The sequence below is a fragment of the Poecilia latipinna genome, unplaced genomic scaffold, assembly GCF_001443285.1.
Source record: "Poecilia latipinna isolate Pla-1442-1.1 unplaced genomic scaffold, P_latipinna-1.0 Scaffold537, whole genome shotgun sequence".
NCBI classification, from domain to species: Eukaryota; Metazoa; Chordata; class Actinopteri; order Cyprinodontiformes; family Poeciliidae; genus Poecilia; species Poecilia latipinna.
The window spans coordinates 230,772-251,103 of NW_015113153.1; the positions used below are offsets into that span (position 1 = coordinate 230,772).

The 20,332-nt window shown below is 43.1% G+C and overlaps 1 protein-coding gene across 15 annotated transcripts in view; it reads left to right on the forward strand.

Moving 5' to 3' along the window:
- The window catches only part of dlg1b (discs large MAGUK scaffold protein 1b), a 91,601-nt gene extending 78,711 nt beyond the window's left edge, over positions 1–12,890 (forward strand). For 10 of the 15 annotated variants that reach the window (XM_015041074.1, XM_015041076.1, XM_015041079.1 and 7 more), the window contains 18 exons: positions 256–306; positions 611–735; positions 1,960–2,266; positions 2,357–2,501; positions 3,403–3,532; positions 4,121–4,277; positions 4,351–4,453; positions 4,527–4,641; positions 4,712–4,888; positions 5,101–5,167; positions 6,780–6,879; positions 8,898–8,939; positions 10,093–10,143; positions 10,977–11,078; positions 11,165–11,337; positions 11,406–11,515; positions 11,589–11,680; positions 12,392–12,890. In XM_015041074.1, the coding sequence (XP_014896560.1) occupies positions 256–306; positions 611–735; positions 1,960–2,266; positions 2,357–2,501; positions 3,403–3,532; positions 4,121–4,277; positions 4,351–4,453; positions 4,527–4,641; positions 4,712–4,888; positions 5,101–5,167; positions 6,780–6,879; positions 8,898–8,939; positions 10,093–10,143; positions 10,977–11,078; positions 11,165–11,337; positions 11,406–11,515; positions 11,589–11,680; positions 12,392–12,498 (2,154 nt within the window). In that variant the 3' untranslated portion in view covers positions 12,499–12,890. Of the gene's footprint in view, positions 1–255; positions 307–610; positions 736–1,959; positions 2,267–2,356; positions 2,502–3,402; positions 3,533–4,120; positions 4,278–4,350; positions 4,454–4,526; positions 4,642–4,711; positions 4,889–5,100; positions 5,168–6,779; positions 6,880–7,166; positions 7,201–8,897; positions 8,940–10,092; positions 10,144–10,976; positions 11,079–11,164; positions 11,338–11,405; positions 11,516–11,588; positions 11,681–12,391 lie in introns of all 15 variants that reach the window. The other 5 variants (XM_015041075.1, XM_015041089.1, XM_015041084.1 and 2 more) reach the window with 3 other exon arrangements.
- The last annotated feature ends 7,442 nt before the right edge of the window (positions 12,891–20,332 follow it).

The following is a 20,332-nucleotide window of genomic DNA, read 5'->3' on the forward strand; positions in this document are numbered from 1 at the left end:
GCCGATCGATCGGCACACCTCTAATAATGCTAATATCCACAGTCAGTGACTCAGTTGATCACATACTGCTGTGAACTACAGTTATAGATATTCAGACTTGTAGACTTTTAGTGTCAGATTTTGTAAAAAATAAAAATAAATCAGTGTTGCAGATTGAAATAATGTCAGGAATATTCGGACATTTTGAGTTTCATGTGAATCTGCTGCTGTTGCTCCGTTTCCTCCCCATCACCTTCCTGCTGTTTGTGTCTGCAGGTGAACGGGACAGAGGCTGAATATGAGTACGAGGAAATCACACTGGAGAGGGTAAGGACCGGCGGCTTCAGGGTTTAAACCTCTGCTTCATCAGGAACTCTGCAGCGCTTCAGTCTCACATCAGCCTGAAATTTAGGTTTAAAACTCGCTTAATCTGGAGCTGTCTCAGAAAAGTCCTAAAACGTTTAGTAAAAACTACAACATGGAAGCAGCAGGTTTCTGTATGTCCGTCCCAAACCAGATAGAGACAGTGTGACTCGTTTTGTTGTTTAACGAGGTTAGAAACTCAAATGATAAAATATTTTAATTATCATAAAAACATGGAAGCTGAGCATGTTTTGTGGCTTTGATGCAGGGAAACTCTGGGCTGGGCTTCAGCATCGCCGGAGGGACCGATAACCCCCACATCGGTGAAGACCCCAGCATCTTCATCACCAAAGTCATCCCTGGAGGAGCAGCTGCTCAGGATGGACGGCTCAGGTAGCAGCGCAGTTCATGAGGATCTTCTCTTTATGGTTTAACCTTGATGCTTAAAAAGATGCCTGTAACCATGGCAACGCTCAGATCTGTCCAACCAGATTAACATCTTCCTGATTAAAAGTTTAAGTAAACAGATAATCAGGGAACAGCATCGCTGCACTGCAGTGCCATGTTGGCGGCTAAGCTAACTGCAGCTACTGTAGAACAATGGCAACAATAGCTAGTGTTTATCTGAGGTTAAGATCCCAGCATTAACCAAAGAGCATTGTGGGTAAGACACCAGACACATGAAGGAAACGGAGAACATGACGACACGGAGCCTTATTCAGGTGCCGCACCCTGAATAAGATTCATGAAGCAAATTCATGCTTCTAAAAACACATTAAGTTCATTAAATATGTACATATGTTGTGTTTAATCTTGTATATTCTGTGTAGCACTGTTTTTTATTTTGTGGGACTTTTCTATCAGGTAAAGTCTGAGACATCTTGAATCTTCAAAACGTTTTGTGACTCAAAGGGGTTGAGGCTATTGCTAACTAGCTGCTAGCATGATGTCAGTCCAACTGTAGAGGTGGAAGGTTAGCTACTGACTACAGAAACTATTTTAACAGCCAACAGCTGATAATAATAATAATAATAATAATAAGTCTTTAGTTTTATGTGAAATTGTTGTGTTAAGATCATTTTATTATTTCTAGATTAGACAGTTAAGATGCTACACTAACATGGAAAATATCATAGATAACGGTTAGCTTGTCCGCATAAATAACACTCTGGTGTTACTGTTAGCATAAAATCTGACATGAGTAAAACTGTTAATTTCAGTAAAGATGAACTGTTAGCATGGAGCCGTTAGCTTAAAGCCTCCATCTTGTTTTTACTGAATCAGTTTGGATGTTTTATTTTCCTCTGCTGTCAGTTCATCACTGATGTGTATTTATTAAATATTGACTCAGTTAAACACATGATCCAAATCAAACTGAGTTCTGATGAAGGTTTAACGTTTCTCCCAGGAAACGTTACACGTCTTTAATTAATAATGAAGAAATTCATTAAAATATTTTAAAGGGGGAATAAAGTGGGACAGGATTTTAGGAGACGACAGTAAATGATGTTGATAACCTGTTTGGTTCTGCTTCAGCATCAGGGAAGGTCCTGATCCAGAGATGATGATGAGCTCAGGTTACCTGTTGATACCTGCTGTGTTTGTGTTGCGCCTCAGGGTGAACGACGTCATCCTGCGGGTGAACGAGGTGGACGTCCGGGACGTGACCCACAGCCGGGCCGTGGAGGCGCTGAAGGAGGCGGGGTCTCTGGTGCGCCTCTACATCCGGCGGAGGAAACCGCTGTCGGAGAAGGTGATGGAGATCAAGCTGGTGAAAGGACCCAAAGGTCTGGGCTTCAGCATCGCGGGCGGCGTCGGGAACCAGCACATCCCCGGAGACAACAGCATCTACGTCACCAAGATCATCGAAGGCGGCGCCGCGCAGAAGGACGGCAGGCTGCAGATCGGAGACAAGCTGCTGGCTGTGAGTCCCTGAACCGCACAGCCAACATGGCCGCCGGGGGCTCTGGTGTCCATCATGGCCGCCCTCTGACGTTCCTCTCTGTGCTTCCAGGTGAACAGCGTCTGTCTGGAGGAGGTGACCCATGAACACGCCGTCACTGCCTTGAAAAACACTCCTGATGTTGTCTACTTGAAAGTGGCAAAACCCAACAGTGTCTTCATGAACGACAGCTTCGCCCCGCCAGACCTCACCAACTGTGAGTCCAGCTGCTGCTGCAGCCGCCAGAACCGTCCTCTGGTTCTGGAAACCATCTTTATCTCAGCTGATGGAGGGCTGAACAGCCGGCTGCCGTCATCCTGAGTCACACAAACAAGTTCCTTAAATGATTCACTTCCTGCTGATTCTCCAGCAGATCACCAAACTTTCCCTCTGGAATCGGCAGCAGTTTCTACAGAGCGACTGGAGTTTTCACATGTCGCCATAAATGTCTCCAGTAACAGAAAAAAGTTATTCGTCATTAGTTGTTTTTTTTTTCCTCAGATTTGTCGCTGGTCAATTTTTTCCAAAACAGTTGCTTGATTTGTTGCAGGTCTATTTCTTTAAAAAACAACAAAAAAAGTTGCTGAATTTGTGACTGAAAAGCTGCTACATGTAGAGACAAAGCTGCTGAGCTGGTATCGGTGCTTCTCTCATCCTGACCTCTGCCCTCCACTCATCCCGTCACATTTGGCCACGCCCATCAGTCTGTCTTGGCTCCGCCCCTTTTGATGAGTTTGTTTCTAAAATTTGGGGGCGGGGCTAAGCTTTGACAGTTATATGAAAGTTAACTGCCAAACTTAAACTCACTAAGTTCTTAAACTGAGTTTATCTCGGTGAGTTTTTAATGAAAGGTGGAGAGATTCTGGATTTATTGAGATTTTCTCTGTTTGGATTTTTTCTTGTTAATTCCTGATGATCCTTTAAATGTTTAATCTGAAAAATCTTTGGGAAACCTTCCAGTTATTTCAGAGGAGTTTATTTGAGGCAAAGCGAGCTGATTGGCTCCCCCCTCCTCCCGATGGCTCTGGTCTCCATCAGGTGGTAACCGGAGCCAACAGGTGGGGGAGGGGCCAGGTGGGTCCAGTATTCACCTGCTCCTCTCTCCGGTTCTGTTCCAGCCTACACGCAGCACATGGAGAACCATATCAGTCCCCCCAGCTTCCTGGGCCAGACCCTCCCCCCGCCGGCGTCGTCGGGGCGATACTCGCCGACGCCAAAGGGCATTCTGGGAGAAGATGACGTCACACGGTGAGGACATTGTTTAGGTTTCCTGACGCTTGTTGCTTCCAGCAGCCAGACTTTGTGTTTTCCGGATCAGAACCAGTGAGGTGTAGTTCTGTAACCAGATCTGACTGCTGCTGGTTTCCATATTAAAACATGCATGAATGATGAAGGTTCAGGTGTTTAAACTCCGGCTGATGCTGGGAACAAAACGCTTCAGGTTTCAGTTTCAACCGAACTTTTCACTTTTATCAGAACCTGAGCAGCAACAGAATGAGATAAATGGAAAATAATGAAACTATCAGCCACGTTACAGTTCTCCACCTTTGATAAATTTAACAAACTGCTGAGGTTCTGCAGGCTTCAGCTGTTTACTGTGAGCCCTGGTATCCATCGGGGTCAAAGTTCACAGGCCGTAACCAAAACCTGACTCTCCCTCTAAAAACTCCAATAACTGCAGACTTTAGCAGGTTATTATACATCAACACACAGTGGGAATCGTTTTAGCACAACCACAGAAGCTAATAGAAACAAATGGCTGGAGCTCCTGGATTGGCTGCTTTGCTAACCTGAGGTCAGGTGACCTGAGGATGACGAGCGGCTGTGTGACCGCAGGGAGCCGAGGAAGGTGGTTCTGCACCGCGGGGCGACGGGTCTGGGCTTCAACATCGTGGGCGGCGAGGACGGAGAGGGCATCTTCATCTCCTTCATCCTGGCCGGCGGTCCGGCCGACCTGAGCGGGGAGCTGAGGAAAGGAGACCGCCTGGTGTCGGTAGGAGCTCCGCCCACTAAACCATCCCACGCTCTGATTGGTTCAGACCAACAGATGATGTTCCCGCCTCCAGGTAAACGGCGTGGACCTCCGGAACGCCACGCACGAGCAGGCCGCCGCCGCCCTGAAGAACGCCGGCCAGACGGTGACCATCGTCGCCCACTACAGGCCAGAAGGTGAGGCTACCTGAGGGAGGATGGCCTCCAGGACTCACCTGGGCATCACTGACCCGCCGTGTTCTCTGCTCAGAGTACAGCCGGTTCGAGGCCAAGATCCACGACCTGCGGGAGCAGATGATGAACAGCAGCATCAGCTCGGGCTCCGGGTCGCTGCGGACGAGTCAGAAGAGGTCTCTCTACGTCAGGTGAGGCGGTTCACCTGGAGGTCAGCATTGACCAACCTGGTTCATTCACTCTGTTTGTGTTGCGCCTTAGAGCTCTGTTTGAGTACGACAAGACGCGGGACTCGGGTCTGCCCAGCCAGGGCCTCAACTTCAAGTTCGGGGACATCCTGCATGTGGTGAACGCCTCGGACGACGAGTGGTGGCAGGCCCGGCACCTGACGCCTCAGGGGGAGCAGGAGGAGGTGGGGGTGATCCCCAGCAAGAGGAGGTCAGTCCCACCGGAGCTGCTGGGGTCAGAGGGCAAACTGTCCAGGTGATAGCTCAGAGACAGGACAGGTGAACATGTAGACTCCTCATGGTGACCCAGTGGGACCTGCTGATGGGACCAGAACAATCCTCCGCTTGGTTTGATCCTCCGGTTGACGACAGCAGCCGGACGCTTTCTGCTCAACTTTGTTTCTTCTTCTGTGGTTTCTGCAGAGTGGAGAAGAAGGAGCGAGCGAGATTAAAGACGGTGAAGTTCAACGCCAAGTCAAGAGACCGAGGGGTGAGTCCTTCTGAAAGAAACCAGAAGATGCTAATGTCTCTGGTTTTAGAGTAGAACTGATCAAATGTTTGAAACATGGAAGCATTTTATCTGCTGCATGATCTTTGACTCTCTGCCTCCAGCCATGTGGATTTAAAGTGTTTGAGCTGCTGCCACCTGATCTCTCCACCTACTAATGACTAATGTCTGCAACCTCTGGCTGTTAGCCACCGCTAGCCCGTTAACCGTTAACAGATTTTTGTTTAACAATTAGCAACATCAGGCCAGATAACCGTTTGTATTTTATAGTCCGTTAACTTCTGGACGTTAACAGTTAGCAACCTTTAATCGTCTCAGGCTTGTTAACTTTTGGCCCGGCCTCTGATCCGTACCAATGGACAGGAGGTTAGGAACTCCCTGTCCGTTAGCAGTTTCTTGTCCATTAACTGCCTCTGGCCCATTAGCCGTTAGCAGCGCCTGGCCCGTTAGCCGTCAGCAGCGCCTGGTCCGTTAGCCGTCAGCAGCGTCTGACCCATTAGCCGTTAGCAGCGCCTGGTCCGTTAGCCGTCAGCAGCGTCTGGCCCGTTAGCCGTTAGCAGCGTCTGGCCCATTAGCAGCATGCCCACCTGAGACTCAGCAGCAGCTCTTCCTTTAGAACATGTGCTACTTTAACATGCGTCGCCCACAGAACCTGCATGACCTCTGACACCCTCACAAAGAAACGCTTGACATTGATGTCTGACTGCCTGCTTCGTCCCTCCCTCCTCTTCCTCTCTCTGATTCCATCGGTCGCTCCAGCAGCTCGAAAGTCTGTCAGCTTCAGATTCAAACTTCTGGAGAATAAAAAACTAAACTGTAAGCAAAATAATAAATTATTGTCATTTAGTTACATGTAGAAATAAGCAACTTTGTATTAAATTATCCCAAATTAAGTAAGGATCATTAAATTACAGTGCTGCCCTCTGGCGGCCAAACCATGATTTCATTTCTAACTAAATATTTCCAAAGTTCTGTTTCCATGATCTCGTTTTTAATTAAAACATATTTAACTTGTTTTATTCTATGATTGATTATGTTGCTCAGCGTCATTTTAGCTGAGATGTGATTGGTTAGAGCGCATCCTTCTGGTCGATGTTTCAGATTAACCTCCAGCTCAGTTTAATCTACAAGAATTAATTTAATGGATTAAATCCAGATTAGATGTGAATTAACGGGTCTGGACACTGATGGGGAGTAAATGCTGCCTCAGCAGCTGACTGACAGCAACAGGTGGAGGAGGGGAGCCGTTTGTCCAAACCAAGCTGTGGACCCAGAACCGGGCTGGGCCGGGCCAGGACGGGTCCACAGCTTCCTGCCTGCTGCCTCTAACTTCCTGCTCGTCTTCGGCATGCCCCCTCCCTCCTCTTCCTCACCGCTGTGCTGCCTTCACTGATTCTGAGGAAATCCCAGCTCTAACAGAACCACAGTTACCAGACCGGGTCGGGACCAGAACCTCTGGCTCCGGGACCCAGATATGGGCCAGGGCCTGACCTGACCTTTGACCTCTGAGCTGTCTGTGCCGTTAGCAGCAGAGACGTCATCATCCAGCCCTCTTCCTCTCCCGTTTTGTTTTCATGCCCTTCCTCTTCCTCAGCAGTCCATCAATGACAAGCGTAAAAAGAACCTCTTTACCCGAAAGTTTCCTTTCTACAAGAGCAAAGAGCCGAGCGAGCAGGAGACCAGCGACGCCGACCGTAAGTCCCCGCCGGCCCGTTGCTCCACGGCAGGAAGAGAGATCAGCTGGCGGCGGCACGCACAGCGGTCGTCATGGCAACAGCCCTGGGCTCCCAACAACCTCTCAGATTGGGCTAACGGCTAAAACCGATCCAGAACCCCAGACAGGAAGTCCCTCCTTCCTGTTCCTGCGGGGAGCCAACATGGCCGCCCTGCCGACCCGCTGCGCTCCCTCTGCTCTCTCGTCTGCCGCCGGATCTCAGTAACTCTGTGTTTCTCTGGTTGTTTCTGTTTCTGCCGACCGCAGGACAACAACGACGACCCGACCAACAAAAGCCACAGTGAGTAGAAACGCTGCAGGCGGCGGGCCGAGCGTCTCCACCAGGAGGACGGACGTCCTGCCGTCCCACTGTCCCTCTATGGGGACGTCCTGCTGTCCCACTGAGGGACGACCGGCTACTGTCGGGTTTCAGCTAAAAAAAAACTAGAAACTATGGATTCATCATTTCTTTATTAATCTGGATTAATTCTGTGAATTTAGGTTTTTTCCTGAATTATAGCTGAGACCCCAAAACAAGAAAAAAAAATATCTTCTATTAATAAATAAAAAGTAGAAAATGTTGATATTAATGTAATATTTTATAGTTTTTTGGTAAAATTTCAGGGTTTTTTTAGCTGCAGTTCAGAATTGATTCTGAAAAGTAAAATGTTTTTAAAGCGTTTTTGTCCTGGTGGAGACGCAGGCTGAGACCTTCATCCTCCTCCTCCTCCTCCTCAGACCTTCATTTGTTCGTTTGTTTCTCATCAGCGTTTCGTTTCGTTGCTCTGCAGTTGGTCCAACATCCTGGACCTTCTCAAAGTTCAATAATTCAAAAATACTTTATTTATCCCAAAGGGACATTAAATGTTGGTGTAACTCAGATAGGTTAAGAATCCTCAGAGTCGTTGTGGACGGTGATGCTGCGGGCTGGAAGGAGATCCTGTAGCAGTCAGTCTCACAGTGACTGCTACAGGATCAGAGCAAAAGCAAATGAGGCGGATTAGCAGAGCTGCTAACAGCTCAGTATCCAGCCAGCAGAGACGGTGTTCCACAGTAACAGGCTGGATGACTCCACCAGCTGTTAGCAGCTCTGCTAATCCGCCTCCTTTGCTTTTGCTAGGATTCGGTGCTGGAGTTGGGGATAAGATCCTTCAGCCATGTTCCTCTGAATAAATGTAAAACTCTTAGCGATGCTCTGAACCTCCTCCTCCTCTCTGCTCCATGAAGCTTTTCACTCCTCTGGGCTTTGGGGTCAAAGTTCAGGTATTATTTGAGCTTTTGAGATGCTAATCAGCTGCTCCAGGTGTAAAAACAGCATCTTGTTGCCATGGTTACCCATCATAACTGTAGTAAACTCAGAGCAGAAATCCTTCATGCTGCACAGCATCCAGAACCAGAGGGAATAACGGTCTGGAACCAGAACCAACCAGAACCACAGAAATGTTCTGACGGTTCCCAGATGGAGCAGAAACTTCCTGGTTCCACCAGATTCTGACCCGGAAGTTACATCTGGGTTCTGATCGGTTCTGCTGCTTTCCAGCAGAGTGGAACCAGAACCAGAGTGTGTTGGACCGCTGAGTGATGGACCAATCAGAGAGCTGGATCAGAGTCCTGGTTCTGTCCAGCTGGACGTTACAGAACTGGACCATCCTGGTTCCTGCTGTGATCTGGACCTACAGTCTGACCCGGTTCTGCCCCGACTTCATGGACTGGTCCATCGGGTCTCTGAGCTGCTGGACGTGTTAAACTGAATCGATGGCCGATGTTTTGTGTTTTAGAAAAATTACCTGAATTTTAATCAAGGCTTTTATTGTGAAAGGTTCAGTTTGGAGGCTCCTGATTGGTCGGTGGTGTGTTTAAATGTGAGGCAGCAGACTCTGTACCCATCTGTGCGTCATTATATTTCTGTGGATTCATAAAACTCTGCCGTCGAGGCCGGCTCGGAGCAAAGCATTGTGGGAACGCTGGCGTCTGATTGGCTGTTTCCTGTGATTTCAGAACACGTGACGTCTAACGCCAGCGATAGTGAAAGTAGCTACCGTAAGTTTTCCCGCCGTTCTGCCGACGGTTCACTAATGATCAGAAGTCTTACGGCTAACCTATTAGCTTAACGAATGCTAACTGCTGATTGGTTTATAACGGCTAACCCATTAGCTTAATGAATGCTAACTCCTGATTAGTTCATAACGGCTAACCCATTAGCTTAACGAATGCTAACTGCTGATTGGTTCATAACAGCTAACCCAGCAATTAGCTTCACGAACTCTGACTGCTGATTGGACAGATAAAACATGACATCACAGCTCATCTCTGCTGTTTAATCAAAGTTTCTTCAGGCTGGTTCTGTTCTGGTTCTGGGGTTTTGGACCAGATAGTTTCTGGACCTTTAAAGTTTATAATTTCTGTTTTCTGTCTGTGGAGCTTTAAATATTTAATTCCTCCTCAGATTGAGATTATTGATCCATTCATTGATCATCATGTTTCTGAAAAACATCTGGATTATTTATTATTTCATTTGAACAGTTTTCATGTTTATCACTGGTGAATAAATTAAACTGGTTTGTGAATCCAAGCAGTCCCAGTCTGAACTGGTTCTGGTTCTGTTTGGTTCTACTGAGGTCAGAGCTTCAGGCAGCTCCAGATCTGACCCAGTGGTTCTGATGTGATGATTCTGGATCATATCTTGAGCTGAAGGCCACAGACAGAACCTGAATCTGAACCAGAACCTTTAACCTGATGGAGTCGGGTCCGGTTCCTGTTCTGGGTCCGGTTCCTGTTCTGGGTCCGGTTCCTCGTTTTAACCTGAGCTCTGCTGACTTTGTAAAGTTTTAAATAAACGTGTTTTTGTTTCTGGTCGTTGATTTAACCCAGTGGGTCCAAACTGGGTCCTGGAGGCGTCCTGCATGGTTCAGTCTCTCCCTGGTTTAACACACCTGGATCCAGTGATGGATCATTAGAGCTTCAGAGGATCACCGACCTGCTGAGGAGGTTGTTACTGCCAGCAGGGGGAGACTGAAACATGCAGGCTGCCGGGCCTCCAGGACCCACTTTGGACACCCCTGGTTTCAGCGTTTCTTCCTGAAATCGAGGCGCCGGTCCGTCTGTCCGTTTTCCTGTTTCTCCTGCTGACCCTCCGTCCCTCAGCACCACTCCTCCTCTTCCTCCTCTGTGTAACGTCTCTGTTTCTCCTCAGGTGGGCAGGATGAGTACGTTCTGTCGTATGAACCCGTCGTTCAGCAGGAAGGTGAGTTCTCCAGAACCGACCCGATCCGACAGGCTGCTGAAGCTTCAGCAGCTGAAAGAATCGCAGATTTAACTCAGAACCGATCAGAACCTCAGCGGTTCTCCTGGGTTCCTCCTCATCCGTCCAGAACCTCCAGATTCTCTGGAATAATAAAATAATTCTGATCTGGATCCGAATAATTTTTAAGAATTCAGAAAATTATTTTAAAAAACAAACTTGAAACATTTTGGATTCATCAACTCAGTTTAGACATTAAATTATTATTATTACTGGATACTAAATATGAAAACAAATAAAACAATTTTAATGTAGAACTTGATAAACTACATAACAGAAAAATGAAAATATATTTCAGTGATGTTTAAATAAATTCATGAAATTTAAATATAGGTTTATGATGATGGTATTTTTTAAATACAGGTTGGACGAATCTATATTTTAATATAGATAATCCATTGGTTAAATGGGAAAGTACAAATATTTTCATCAAATTAAGAAACTGAGGATTAAAAATATCTTTGAAAATTTTCTATTTTAAGTTTCAGGATTAAATGTGTGTCAAGTTTAAGATGTTCTTAATTGAACTTCAGTCATAAATCAGATTAAAGTAAAAATAAAATATGTGTAGATTAGAGCTGTACAGACGGTGATGCTGCCACCTGCTGGACAAACTGGTAAAAACATCTGGTAGAAATAAAACAATTAGATGAAAATCTGAACATCAATTTTAATGTTTTATCTTTTAATAAAAGCATAAATTGTTAAAAATCTAAATGTTTTGATTAGAACCAGAACCATTCTGCTCAGAAACGGGTTTTCTTCTTCTCTGGCAGTGAACTACACCCGACCCGTCATCATCCTCGGCCCGATGAAGGACCGGATCAACGACGACCTGATTTCTGAATTCCCAGATAAATTTGGCTCCTGCGTCCCGCGTACGTCCAGCCGGCGCCGCTCCTCTGACCCGACCGGACCGGTTCAGACCCTATCGGACCCAGGTAACGGCTGTCCCTGTGTGCAGATACGACCCGGCCCAAACGGGACTACGAGGTGGACGGGCGGGACTACCACTTCGTGGCGTCGCGGGAGCAGATGGAGAAGGACATCCAGGAGCACCGCTTCATCGAGGCGGGCCAGTACAACAACCACCTGTACGGAACCAGCGTGCAGTCCGTCCGCCAGGTGGCCGAGAAGGTACGGAACCGCCCCGCTTCGGGCCGCGGCTCGGCCCGGAGCGGAGCCTGAGTTCTGGTTCTGTTCAGGGGAAGCACTGCATCCTGGACGTGTCCGGCAACGCCATCAAGAGGCTGCAGCTGGCGCTGCTGCACCCCATCGCCATCTTCATCAAACCCAAATCTGTGGAGAACATCATGTGAGTGACCCGATCCGGTCTGATCCGATCCAGAGTTCTCTCCAGCCCTGACCCGGTTCTGCTCTTCATGCAGGGAGATGAACAAACGTCTGACAGACGAACAGGGAAGGAAAACCTTCGACCGCGCCGCCAAGCTGGAGCAGGAGTTCACCGAGCACTTCACAGGTCAGAACCGGGTCTGAATCGGGTCAGATCAGGTTGGAACCGGGTCAGAACCAGGTCTGTTTAACCTGTTTGTTGGTACTGACCCGTCCTTTTGGTCCAGTTCTTTGTAACATTATAAATCCAGATGAAACCAGAACTTTTAGTTTCTGAAGACGGAGGAAACGAATCCCAGGTTTTAATTGGAGGATTCTGTTTAAAGGGACAGTGTCGTGTTTTCCAGGCACATGGAGCCACTTCATAACATAATCAAGTAACTCTGTTTCCGTCAGTTGCTATAAAAATGCTCCATAAATCAAAAATGACTCAAAAGAAATTTGATTTTGTAATTTCACACCTTGAGATTGGGCCTCTGTTTCTGTAAGAAACTCCTGCTGATTCTGAAGCTCCGCCTCCAGGAAGTCGTCCCAACATGGCTCCTCTATTAACCCTTTAACATTTCAACCAGCATTGCTCTGAGCAGCAGCTCCTGCAACGAGCTCAGCTGTTTGCTAATTGCTGCTGGCTAGTCTGAAGGAGCTGAGCCTCAAAGGAGGGGCTAGGTCCACCCAGGCGTTTTCACAGCTGAATGGTTGCCATGGAGATTGAAGGATTTCTCCAACATGCATGGAAGTTGATTTTACATGATACTGGCCCTTTAAGGTTCTGATTGGTTCTGTTTGGTTCTGATTGGTTCTGCTGTGTTTTGGACCCACCTCCTCTGTCCTCCTGCAGCCGTCGTCCAGGGCGACACGCTGGAGGAGATCTACGATCAGGTGAAGCAGATCATCGAGGATCAGTCGGGTCCGTTCATCTGGGTTCTGTCCAAGGAGAAGCTATGAGGCGCCGCCCTCCTCTTCATCACTTACGTTATTCTGGAAGAAGAGTCCAGCTGCAGAGGCAGCCTCACCGTCCATCATCCAACCATCCATCCATCATCCATCCATCCATCCATCCTTCCCTCAGTGATCAGCAGACGGCTTCATGTTGTTCCACCTGATTTGGAAGCTCACAGGAAGTGACATCACACTCGGCACGGTACAGCTCCTTAATGTTTAAGGACGGAGAACTTCGGAGGAGAAGAGTTCGGAAACGTACGAAGCAGATTTTCTTCCTTTTTCTTGTTTTTTTTGTGGGTTTTTTCCAGCCGGCTCCGTTTGTCGGGTCGGAGGAATCAGAGACACAAAAAGCAAAACTTTGCACGTTTGAGCTTTAACAGCATGTCGGTTTAAACCCGTTGATTTCCCATCAGCCCCTTCACCTCAGCGTCTGACATCACAGCTTCTGTCACAGCTTTTCTTTTCTTTTTTATTGATTCATATTTAGTTTTTAACATTTTCGCTCCTCTGCTGCATGACGTCTGTCAGGAAGCTGCAGGGTCACCGCTCTGCCACCAGAGGGCGCCAAACAAACCCATCCTGAAAAACAAGCTGATTTTAAAATAAACAGAAATGATTAGCGATTTATTAGGCTGAGTCAAATTCACATTGATTTAAACTAACAGCTTCATTTGGGAAATTTAAGACTAAATACAAAGAAAAACGTTCTAAATGAACTTTTGTGCCAAAAATCAAACACATTTTATCATATAAAGTAAAATTGTAGGAAAGCCTGTTTATTTTAATAATAGAACATTTTATAATACTATAAAATTCAGCTTTAGAAAGTGAGAAATTAAAAGAAAATGTTAAATATTTTCCCATTTTAGTAAAAAAAAATTAGAAACAAAATTTTAATGATTTTGTTTTTAGATTAAAGAATTATCCTATTTTTTAATGACAAAATATTAAAAATTATTATATTTTTCTTTTAGTTTTGTTAAAATTGTGCCAAATGTTTCATGTAACCAAAAAATAAATAAATAAAAACATAAATGTGCACAATTTATGTCAAAATATTTCAGTGATTGAATTAAAACTAAAGGAACAAAAATCATAAAACTTTTAATATAAAACAGGAATGAAATTAATTGGATGAAATTTAAAAATTCACATATAAAAATATTTTGTTTCATTCTACTGAGACATTCTCCATGATTCTGAATTTAAATGTTTAAAATCTTAATGTTTTTATTTTCATGTTTATTTTCAGTTAGAAATAAAATTATATAATTAAAACCAAAAACTCAGGAATGAAGAAAACATTTTTTGCCTTAGGATTAAAAAATCATAAATATAAAAAACATTATTTTTACAAGCTCAGTTGCACATCATGAATTTTTAAAAAATGTTTCAAGAAATTAACAGAATTTAATCATACCTGCTACAGATAACTTAAAAATATAAATATTTACAAAGTTTACAGTAAAATCAATATATTTACTTTTAAAACCAGTTTACCTCATTCTGACATAAAATCCTCCAAACTGCATTAAGTTAAATCTTAGTTTTTTCTCTTCCTCTGGTTTTCTCCTCGTTACCATGGCGACACCAGAGCCAGTCGTGCTCAGTGGCGCCCTCTGTGGCCGAAGCGTGACCCCGGCAGTTGCTATGGCGACGTCCGTCAGCAGCGTCAGTGTCTTACCACGTGTTGTTGTGGCTGCGCCTGGAGCTGCAGCGCCCCCTGCAGGCGCTCGCAGGTGAATCAGAGATTTTGACAGATATTTAACCTTCGGTAAACTGCCTATTTTGTTATAATGAAAGTCTATATTGAACTTCGGCACTACTACGGGATTCTTTGCTTTGGTAATCATATGAATAGAGACGTATAAAGAGATTTGAATATGAATATATATATTTTTCTTTTTCTTTGATCACCACCTCCTTTGTCTTTTAATTTTCTTTTTTAAGCATAATAAAAAGTTAACAAGAAAACCAGAAGTGGACCTCGACTCGTCTTTCATGTCGGTTCTGTCTGGAAACAACCTGCAGAACCTCCAGTGGTTCTACAGGTCAGAGGTCACAGATAATTACAAAATATATATTTTATACACTTGTATGGAGAAATCTAGAAAGAACCAGAGACTCCAGCTGCAAAGGAGAACAAAATAATCTGGTTAAACCTGTCAGTGATTAAAGCTTCATTCAGTTTAAACCATCATTCATTTACCTTATCTCAGCTGTTTAAACAAAACTTAATAAATTATTAATATGCTTTAGTACAAAATGCTGGATGGTATTACGTTAGCTTTTAATTATTTTTACACTCTGCTTGAAATTACAATCTTGCTTTAAAAATAATATCCTGTAAGGAAGAAAGGAGAATAACAGAAGAATATTTCAGACGGACTGCATGGTAAAGTGTGTAAACACATATTGGAGAATGATGTATAATTTTCATGATGGATATCTGCAGCTCTCATGTTTCCTTCGTTCTGCTCATGGCGGCTCGATGGGAGTTTTATTCAGGTCAACATTAAATGCAGCAAACGGGAGAAAACGTGATGGACACCCTGGGTTATGTTAGCTGTGTTTCACTGCAGCCATTTGTTAATGAAGAACCGACCAGCACTTCAGGGAGGATCGACCTCTGACCTTTCTACTCTGTTGGATCCATGAAGACGGGTCAGACTTCATTCACATCACAGGCTTAACGCAGTAAATTAATAATATGGTGAAACATAAATGCATATCTTTATCTGCTTCCAGGATTAACCCCATGAGGTTTATTATCTCATTTTCCAGGTGTCCTTATGAAACTTCAAGTAACAGGAATAAGTAAATTTAAAATATAAAATGTCTTTGTATGTTGTTTTTCATGACATTATATAACTGTCAGAGCTTTGAACAGATAATTATAAACCTTAGATTCATTAGTCCCGTCACAGTAATCAGTAAATCAATTAATCACCTGATAAAATGAGCTCAATCATTTCCATTTATCATTTTTCTCTTTCTATCAAAAACTGGATGGCGAAGTTTTCAGTCTGGTGTTTCGGTCTCAGTTAAAGAAAAGCTGTGAAGCTGCAGCCTGATCTTCAGAAATCTGATTGATCCAGTTTCTGACACCAAACCTGAGGAGTAGCGACTAAATCTGATGTTTATCTTTGAACTAAACCAGTCAGTGAATTTTTTGGTTTAAGCTGCTTTTATAATCGTTGCTCTGATTTTTGCAGATCTTTTAATTCTCCAGAGATTCAGCAGAACCTTCAGCTGTTATCAAACCCAAACAGAAACTTTCAGATCCATTAATGTTCAGATCTAAAAACTTATTCAGTTCAATCAGATGCATCCAGTTCAGATGTTTTTTCTCTCTGTTCCGTCTTTTATGGGATTTTAGTAACAGTTTATGAAAGAGGCTTCAGCCGGTGTTGACCGCAGATAACTGGATTTATTACTGGAAGAAAACCTGAGAGAAGATTTCCTGCAGATCCCCTCAAATGAAGGATTTTGTCTTTACTGATGAACAGGTTTATTGTTACACCGTAAGAGTTGCGTGTACAAAGACAAAAGACACTGTGAGCTTCAAATGAACGACAACATAATGTTCACTTCTATCGACTCTTATTCAAAAACCAAACCAGTATTCTTATATAATAAAGCAAGTTTACAATTTCAATCAATCAATAAAATAAATTTATTTTTTTTACAAAGTAGACATACTTTGTGCCTCGATCAAGGAGGCCAATTATAAAAAGATACATTTAACAACCTTGTTGCAACTTGTTTTCCTTCTGTTGCCAAGCCGACGCTACATGATATAAACAGCTTTCATCAAAATAAAAGCATTTCAAAAACTGGAAGTCAACTAACAAAATAAAGGCAATAAGCGCTAAAAAGAAACAACAAATAAGTTGGGATTATTTACATTTCCCTATTCAGATCTAACTAAACGGTGTAAATAATTTAGCTATAAAATTCTCTGTGTCTCCATAATCATAAATATAGCAAACATTATTCTAAGAATGTTGATTTGTGACCACTAGAGGGAGCTGTGACCTTGGATTTAGCTGTAGTCTTCCAAAAATCATGGAGAAACACTTGAAACTCGTTAATCACAAACCATCCCACAGGTAAAACTCACTGTGAAAAAAGAGGCTGAAGGACTTTAACTTCAACTCTACAAGTCCTTCTGGGGGATCTGTCAGAAACTCAAAAACCCCAAAGTTAATTTTAAATATTCTGATCTGTAGATAACAATCCTAAGGTTTCAACATGAAGCCTCTTTCAAACAGAATTGCATCAAGAGTTCAGATTTTTAAAGTTGTGCTCTTTACTCTTTACAAAGAGTAAAGCCTCTGTTGTTTGTTAGGACAATTTGAGTCGACACGTTTTTTACTGTAAAGAAACAGATAAAGGTAAAACTGAAATCATTTACTAAATCCTGTTCAATGACTGGAAGGGGTTAATAAAAAATATTACATTTGTTACTGGATGGAAGTAAATAAATATGGCAGGTGGTAAAACAAAGTTTCCTCATTGTCCCTTTAAAAAGCTCTTTGTTTTGTTCCCTCATCCACATAACACACATTTACCATGACAGCAGTTACACCTCCCACTGTCTTCAGATCTCATCAAAATAATGTTTATCTTTTGTTAAAAAAACACTTTGTAGGTTCTCCATTAGCATAAACGTATATCAGAACATTTTAAATTTTAAGTGGTTTGTGGCCACTAGAGGGAGCTGTAACCCTGGATATGGTTTCACAAACACTTTGAACTGATTCAGCAAAAACTAAACACTGTTAAAAGTAAATATGCCTCATGACCTCTTTAAAATGTTATAAATGTCCTTTTAAAAAGTAAAAATTAAAACAAGGGAAAAACAAATATAATGGATTTTATTATTATTCTGCCAACCTGTCAGCTAGTCTGATCTGAGGTGTCGGCCATTTTAGTTTTGGATGTGTTCCCTGAGTCTGTATAAAATCTGTTTCATTAATTGGTGGCATGTATGAAACTCTGACCTTTTTTATATTTAGATCATAAACACCTGATGGACTGAAACAAACATTCAGAGTCAGAGTGACCTTCAGTCTTTCTGGAATCTGAATCATCTAAGATGTAGAAATATTAACATAAACCTGCAGCGTAAAAATAACGTCTTAAAATTCCACGTTTTTTTTCTCAAAGATTATTTAAGCTGGAGAATGATGGTTTTTATTTTTATAATTAAATATTAACCTGGTAGAAAGTCAGAAAAGTTTTGCTCAAACCTCATGTGTAATGGAAATCTGTTCTGTGCTTTTATGAAACTGTGGATTATAGTTTTATATGTATTTAAATACTTATTAGCAGGAAACAACATGGAGGGTCGTGTACTTTAGGTACATTCTTTGCATAACCAATGCAACAATAAAACACTTCCTGTAATGGTTTGATACTTTTGACGCTGAAACTTTTCCAACTTTTGATTCATTTTCGTGAGAACAGTTTGTGGTTCAACCAGTTGATCAGGAACCAGTTTTAATCTTTAGTGAAACTGAAGGATTAGACGGTTTCGTAGCTTAGATAACTCGGATAACGCTGCAGCGGCTCCTCGTGTCCAGCTGGTTCCTCTATCAGAGGCCTGAGAGCTGATGGCTGTTTTCAGTGCCCTGTAGATGTTCCTGCTCTGTTCTGGATGCAGAAGTCTGATGTTTGTGTTTTCCATGACGTTTCCATCATCTGGAAGGTCACATCCATCACATCGTTCACAGCGTCCGCCTGGTTGACATTATGTCCCACAGGTCCTTCGCTCAGCCAGTCTTGGGTTTTGGTTCCCACTCTGACCTCTGGGTCTCCAGGTCAAACTCCACAGATGTTTCTGCTCACTGCACCAGCCACTGGATTACGATGTTCCAGGTTTTCCTGCTGGTATCCTCCACCCTGCTGTGAGATGATGTATTGATTCTTGGGTCTCTTTGCACTTCCTGCATCATTGTTCAATATTAATTCACTATGAATATTTATAGCATTCAATTCCCAACATTTAACAAAATCATTATAATTTTAACTTGTCAGTTTTATAACCCATACAGCTTAGATTAACTTTTCATCATTGTAACTTTTTCATGTTTACAGCTTCTAATGATTAGACATAGAAATAAGACAGAACAGCCTGGCAGCCTCATGGTTTGTACTAAAGTTTTATCCTGTTGGTTTTAGATGATTCATTGTATTACAAGTTTTAGACCAGGGGGTCCAAACTGGGTCCTGGTTCCCGGCATCCTGCATGTTTCAGTCTCTTCCTGGTTTAAAGCACCTGGATCCAATGATGGATCATTAGAGGCCTCAGAGGAACACTGACAAGCTGAAAATGTTGTTTCTGCCAGCAGGGAGAGAATAAAACATGCAGGCTGCCTTCAGGACCCACTTTGGACCCCACTGTGTTAGGTTGATTCTTAAAGTTAATCATGTCTGGTTCTACACACCAGCCTAGAGATGACTGTCTCTCTTAAGTCCATCAGCTTCATGTCTCATCACTGCATATGAACTGAAATGACAGTAGGAGTGTAGTGATACAACAATCTCATGATACGATATACGAGATATTCGGCAACAATACGATTCGGTACACTTTTAGGATTTTCTGAAAGATTTTAGAGGGACAGAGTGATTTTGGTGACATCTTCATCTTTCAGCTCCAAACAGAGCGCCACTGCCTGCTGCGCGTTGATTCTTCAGGTAATCCTTTATATGCAGAACAGAAACCATTAAGCTAAAAACTAATTACGAAGTGGATGGCAGCAGTCGAACTTTGAATTAATTTCATGATCTCTCTGCTTTTGCAGCCGCTCCGCTTCTCTTTCATGGCTACTTATGCTACTTTACTTCGCTTCTCAGCAACAAAATACAGCCCATCGTTATTTATTGAAGATTTTACATTTCCAAAAACAGGAATCTAAAGTTTCGTTTTGTACGTTTGGAAGCTCATTCCCTCTCACATAATCGGAAAAGCCGGGGAATGGCGGCGCTTTTGACATTTCTCTGACATTTGGAAAAATATGGTTCACTAATTTTAGCATAACTCCGGTTATACTTGGCTCATTAACACAATTTAAAAACTGGTGTGTAGTTTATAATGTGCACTTTAAGCTCGAGTTGAAAGTTAGACTGAGGGAGGCGGAGTCTGGCTGCTACGCCGTAACAAACCAGATATGTTAAAAAGACGCTATAAGGTTATGGACCCCTCTGGTCTAACGTATCGATACTCACGGATGAAAAATCAATACATTCCGAGGATGGAAAATCGATATATATTGTAGAATCGATGTAATTATATAGCCTTTGATGACAGTAACCTGCCTCTTCTTCTGCAAACTTCACTCTTTCACTATTAAGCCTTGAAATCTTAGCAGCACAGAATAAACTGGATGTTCCTGGAACATTTATTTCATACCAACAAAAATCATAAAACCCTTAAGTTATACTAAAACCATCATATTGACCTTATTTCCCAAAATACTTATTTCTTACACTTGTCCCATGTTGGGGTTACATGAAATCTCTCCACATCCTCACAATGCTCTTCTTACCTTTAAGAAGAAACTCAATGACTGTTAAAATCATTACATTCTACATTAATGAGTAAAGAATCAAAATGTCTGATTATTCACTGAGAAGGATAAATAAATATTATTTAATTTATAAAAGTGATGAGAATATTTGATCTTAGGTCACACACACACACACACACACACACACACACACACACACCCACAAACACACACACACACACACACACACACACACACACACACACACACACACACACACTCACCCACACACCCACACACACACACACACACACACACAC